This window comes from Carassius gibelio, chromosome A13 (assembly GCF_023724105.1).
Source record: "Carassius gibelio isolate Cgi1373 ecotype wild population from Czech Republic chromosome A13, carGib1.2-hapl.c, whole genome shotgun sequence".
Lineage (NCBI taxonomy): Eukaryota > Metazoa > Chordata > Actinopteri > Cypriniformes > Cyprinidae > Carassius > Carassius gibelio.
Genome location: NC_068383.1, coordinates 6552346 through 6558775, shown reverse-complemented (window position 1 = coordinate 6558775; position 6430 = coordinate 6552346). Strand labels below are relative to the sequence as shown.

General features: G+C 36.3%; 1 protein-coding gene across 1 annotated transcript; it reads left to right on the top strand.

The window, feature by feature from the left end:
- The first annotated feature begins 2200 nt into the window (after positions 1 to 2200).
- LOC128025985 (MARVEL domain-containing protein 1-like) lies at positions 2201 to 5035 on the top strand. The gene has a single exon (XM_052612630.1). The coding sequence runs from the start codon at positions 2307 to 2309 to the stop codon at positions 2955 to 2957; it is 651 nt and encodes a 216-aa protein (XP_052468590.1). The 5' UTR covers positions 2201 to 2306; the 3' UTR covers positions 2958 to 5035.
- The last annotated feature ends 1395 nt before the right edge of the window (positions 5036 to 6430 follow it).

The window sequence follows — 6430 nt, the reverse complement described above, 5'->3', positions numbered from 1 at the left end:
TGGAGAGTTTCTATATGTAATTTAATATATGAACCAAAGCTGATGAATCTAAATGTGTCTCTAACACATCCAGCTTTCCAGAGAGATTCAGGATATCTTCATAGCTGTGAGGTCCTTGGGAGCATTTATATGATTCATCAGATCACATTATGTGCAAATTATAGATTTATGGGATTATGTCTTTGCTGCACATTAGAGGATTGATTCAGCTGCAGAGTATCTCATCTTTTCTCAATCTGCAGCAGACTTTAGGGTCTTTAGAGTAATTCACACTCAGCTCTACAGCTGCATTTTGCTCCCAGCAGGAACATAATAAATCACCCAATGAGAATGTAAATCTAAGGCTAACCCCTTCCCACTGGGTCTCTCTGTGGCCAGATTCTTTAAAGGGGCGGTGCTTTAACATGGCCACGTATTTTGATGGGTGTGTCTGTATTCACTGACGTCAAGGCATCCAGCCCCATATCTCAGCTGTCAGACTTTGGTCATGGACCATGAAAAACACTGATTTCATTGATGCCACATACCAGCAGTGATAAGACTGTTTAGTTTGAAAAAGACTAAAGAATCCCACATTCTTGCCATTCTTATTTGTCTGTCACAAAGCCTGAATATAGTGAAGGATGACTTTGCGCATTTCAAAGATTTTCTACGGAAATAAATACCATCCAAAAGAGGCTTATGGCAGGAAACCTATTTTTATATGAGTGTATTTGGGAAATGCAGAATACTGTCCACAAGAAGAAATTGAGAGACAAATACTAAAAGCGTATTTTGCTGCAGACTTAATTTATAAGCTTGGAGATCTCATAATGCTTTGATTTAACTGGGGTTAGATGTTAGCCACACTTTTTATTCCAGTGAATATTTCTCAGGTTTATTTTAAAGCCATTTTCTTGTACATAGCTTTTGAATAATTACAATGTTTTATATTAAACATTTAGTTTTTGCCAAAAAGGAATTATAATTTATTTACCCCAACCTAACATTTTTGAAAAATATTTTTTTTTCTGAGAACATGATTTAAATGAGTGTTAAAAAGACCGTCAATAGAATGGTGCAATTGTTCTTTTGATGTTAATTTGAGCTTCCTATTCATCAAAAGAAAAAAAAAAAAAAAAAAAATCAGTTTCTAAAAATGATTAGTAGCATGACCACTGATAATAAGATATGTTTCTTAAACAGCAAATCAGCAAATAACAATGAATTCTGAATGATAATGTGACTCTGAAGACTGGCGTAATGCTGCTGAAAATTCAGTTTTGCCTTTACAAGAATAAATTAAAATATACTCAGATGGCAAACAGTTATTTGAAATAATTTCACAGTATTTTTTAAAACTGTATTTTGATAAATGGTACATAAGAGGAGGAGGGCAACCACTGCATTTTAATCTCAATAGAAACAAAGATGCAGCATATACTTTATGCAGCATGACTAGTTTTTTATGTTTTTATTATTAAATAAGATTGTATCATTTCAAAATTTGAAGCAAAAAGCATATGGTCTGACTTGAGCTTTGTGAAATTATGCTACATAAAACATCAGCAAGAACCAGAAAACAACAGACGTGCTGCATGAGAACGCTGATTCACTGTCTGACAGCAGATGGCGTTTATGGAACAGCAGCGATACAGCACTTCCCTTCCCTTCTGTAAACAAAGCAGCATTATGCTTCTAAATACTACCCCCAACTTTATCATGATTCGATGAATATCTCAACTGACTTGAAATGTTACTTTTGTATTGATTTTCAACTGGCTTGGGACTGCATCATTACATCCCTAATAAATGTAGCCTTGGTAAGCATAAAGTTAACATTAAAACATTTACAAAAACAAATGAAGCTATTCATTTTTTAGAAAGTACTGAATGAAATCAGTTCCCAACACATGACAGGCAGAAAGTAAGCAAATACTTCTTCATACTCTGCAGTTAACAAACATTTTTGTGTGAAATATTTATCCTGAAACATGTCTTATTTAAAATAAATGCCAGCCATTTTTTTTCTTCTAATTGAAAGACATTCATTATTTTTCAGTACGGCTGAAGTATCCAAACTATTTTTTGGGGGCCACTGTATGCATTGCACACACAGGAATTTTTCTAACTAGCAACTGAGAGAGTGGAGGAGGAGGAGGAGGAGGAGGAGAAAAGGGTTAGTGTTTCACGTCCTGCCCTCTGTTCTGTTTCTCCTCCTGCTCCCTGCTTGGAAAGAGGGGGAGGGAGACACAGCTCAACAGTTACTACAGGAAACGGAAGAGACCAAAAGACAGAAGTCATTTCAAAACCCCAGGGTTGTGCAGATGATTCAGTCTGTGTGCATTTGCAGGGTTCTCCTCCTCCAAAACCGTTATCAGCCACTCCTTACGTCTCCTGCTGGCTCCTTCTTCTCCTCGTTTCTCTGTTTGTGGCAAACAGCCCCCACCCTGAACACCAGGAGAAGTCTTTTTCAACAAAAAGAGGAGATGCCCCCTCAGCCACAGGTGAAGAGAAGTTTCCCGGAATTCCTCAAGAGCTTTATCGGGATTGTACGGGTCCTCCAGATCCTGCTGGGAGCCGGGCTTTGGGTCACCATCGCAGCCAACAAATATGAAGGCTCCATTCACTATGTGCTGTTTGTGGCTGTGCTTTTCTGGCTCCTCACATTAGCCATCTTCATCCTCACGCTTCTGGACAAGCAGGACCTCGTTCCCATCGTCGGAGGAGAACGCTGGTTGTTGAGCAACGCCATCCACGACGTTGCTGCCACTCTGCTGTATCTGTCTACCATTGGGGTCATGATCTACAAAACCCAAAAGAACTCCTACTGCAACCTGGACGTCTACAAACATCACTGCTTGTACAAGGTCTACCTCACTGCCTCCATCTTCGCCTGCCTCACCGCCAGCGTCTATCTGCTCTCTGCCATCTACTGCAGCTACAGGAAATGTCGAGGTGAGCAGACAGTTGTATGAAAAATGACTGCATCCCTCACACCCTGCAACAGCGAGACCTTTTGGCAAGCTTTTTCTGAGACTTATAAGTCCTTTTTTTTTAATCAAAGCAGAGGGTTGGTCCTCTTGTCTCAGGCTTTCAGGTTTGTTGCTTTTTATACAGTAATTTATAGAGCTTTTGTACTGCAGTCACACTTAAGTCTATTTTACATTTGTTTGTATGTTGCTGGAGCTCTCTGTATAAGTAGTTTTTTTTTTTGTATTGTGTTACTGACAACTCAAAGAGCAGTTTGTTGTTTGGCGAAACCATGTATTTTTTTTTTTTTTTTTTCATTTGATATGACAAAATGTGTACATATGCGTGACTGTTTGATAATCCTAGAATGAATTGCACTGCATCAAAGATCTTCACTTCTTCAGCTTTTAAAGAGGGAAAATATTTCATGCAAGACAAATCAACTAGTGTAATATGTGGTTATTAACAAACTGTTATTAAGAAAGAAATAAAGGACATGCATTTAACTTAATTTCTGTGTTATTTTTAATGTTTAAATAAATGGTTTCCTAATTAGCTTTGGTGAACTTAGGAATAAAGGGTGTAATTCACCAGCCAGACCAACATATTATGTACTCTTGTGTTGGTCTTGGGTCATGTGCAAAGAACAGAGATGTTGGGACAGCGCTACCCTATGCAGTCATGAGTTTTAGGAGGAATACAGTGCAAGTCCAAACCACAAATTGTGTGTGAATGTGTTTCTACATTTCAGAATATTATGTCATAACTCATGATGTTCTATGTATTGGATGAAAAATACAGTAAAACTGTAATATGACAATTATTACATACTTATTACAGTTTAACAATTTACAACTATATTCATTTATTTTTATTTTTCCATTACTCTAGTTTCCAGTGTCACATGATCCTTATATTTAAAAAATAAATAAATTTAACTACACTTTACACTAATCAAAAATGACAAAGACACTTGCGGTTTTATAAAATATTTCTATTTCAAACAGATCCTGCTCTTTTTAACCTTTATTTTTAGTAATCACAGAATCCAAAAATGCATCACAAAAATATATTAAACAGCAAAAACAGCAACTTTCAACACTGATAACTAGAGCCATTATTAATAATTAATAATAACTGGTCTCCTTTTTGCCAGAGTAGGATATTTTCTGCTCATCAATGTCATGCTAGTCTTGAGTAGCTAAACTTTTGACATACAACATGAAGTCTGATCCACTTTCAAGCACATTCTTTTTTTATGTGATGTTTAGTTGCAAGTTATAAAAATATTTTATTACAAGAATCACATCGATAATTATTAAATTTATAAAATTACAAGCAGTACACAGAAAACCTAAAAAATCTTTTTTTTTTTTTTTTTTTTTTATAAAATAATTTACCATCCAAAAGCAATAATTCCAGATGATTTAAAATTATGCAATCAGGTATCTACTTTACTTGCTTTTAAGTGGCTAAAACAAAACTCTGTGTCTAAAAGTGTCTTTAAATGTACTTACTCTCTAACCAAAATGTTGGCAAGTCGAACATGTAGTTCTGCTTGAGAAGTGTTCATTGTTTCAACCCAATTGGAAAATTGTATTAGAAATTGCATCATGTTTTTTATTATCACTCTAGCAACAGAGTAAAATATGGTAGAGTGCGCCAGACAATATGAACTGTATTTGTATTTATATGTTGGAATGGGCCATTGGCACATACTCACCATGAAATATTGAAAGATTAAGAATGCATGGACACATTTGTACAACATTCTCTACAAACACAGGCAGGCTATGAAGCTAAATAAATAATGTATAATGACTCATATATGGCCAGATGTGAGGTCAACAAATGATCATTCAACAGGAATCATGCAAAATGGTTGCCCAGCTTTCATTATTACAGATGGATCATGATTTGTGGCAAATGCAGGAAGCAGCAGGACTGAAACACACAGATGTCATTAACTGATGAAAACCATGTAAAACATTACTGTATGTGGGCCAAGACTGTAACAAAAATGGCTTTGTAGTCATGACTCGAATACAAACTGTCAAATAAAGCTATTTAGAGACTGACTTCATTTTATTTTCTCATTCGCAAATCATCCAGGTGCCTCTTCTAGTGTTTTCAAGCTGTTGGCTTTGTCTCCTCGGACTAAATGAGTTGTTATGTTTAATCGCTCCATGTGAGTCTTTAATTCGCAGGACAAGTCAGCAGAGCTTCAATGAGAGCAGGCCTGCACATGTGGAGTGTTAACCACATGCTCTGCGTAGAGTGCTGAGGCACGCATTCCTGTGTGACGTGCTTCACATGATGAAAAAAAAAGTAAATCAGTGAATGGACAAGCTAAGTCTAAGGAAAGAAGTATTATGCAAAATCTATGATCTGTGAGAAAATGACGTCAAGGAAATGAGATTATGATTGTATCAGTAAATGTTTTACCAGTGCCTGATGCATTTTGAAGGGCTCTTAAAAGCATGACTTTTTTTCTTGTCTGCTGTTTTTGACGTCACAGCTTAGGGCGGTTGCTAACCAGGGGCCATTAGTGTTGTCATGATGTCATTTCCTTTGGCTCCGTTCATATTAGTTGCATTTGATTTATTGCTCAGAACTTCTGACCAATGAGAATGTGTTTAATGAACTAGCATGAGCTTTTTTTTAGATCCACCAAGAAAAAGTTTTGCTGAGTGCTTTTGCTCTTTCATAGCTCTCATAGTTTCCAGATATGCTCTATTTAAAGGGATAGTTCACCCAAAATTGGACATTTTTGTAATTTACTCACCATCGTGTTTCAAACCCATTTGTATTTCTTTCTTCTTTTAAACACAAAAAAAAAATATATTTTTTTAAGAATGTTGGTAACCAAACAGTTGCTGGTAACCAGTGACTTCCATAGAATAAAACAAAAAATATATATAAAAAACGAAGTCAGTGGCCATCAGCAAAATGATCATCTCATACAGGTTTGGAACAACTTGAGGATGAGGAGACTTTGTCTCAGATGTTTCTTCTGAGAATTCTTTGAACAAAGCTTGTCAAACATGTGAACTCCAAACGTGGACTTTTCTAATGAAAAATATAAAAAATAGGAATAATTTAGAATAAGCAGTTTCTGGGAAATATTAAATTTACAATAGATTTCTGCTCTCCAATAGCTTACCTTAAGATAGGGCTGGACGATTAATCGAAAAGTAACCGAAACCGAAATTTAGACCCTTTAACCGACGTAATTTTCCCATGTCAGTTATTTCAGTTATTTCCTGTTAATACTTCCCCCTGAAAAGCATGTGTAGCCACATGATTCTGCCAGTCAGTGGCATAAAAGCAAAACACGGAGGTGAACGCCGGTTCAACACAAATGATGGCACGCAAGCGGTGAGCCTTGAGTCATCACTAAACTTTGTCAGTTGTATTTGTTTTATGGTTTGGATGTTCAAGCGATTAGACGATCTGATGTGTATTATTATATCGAGCT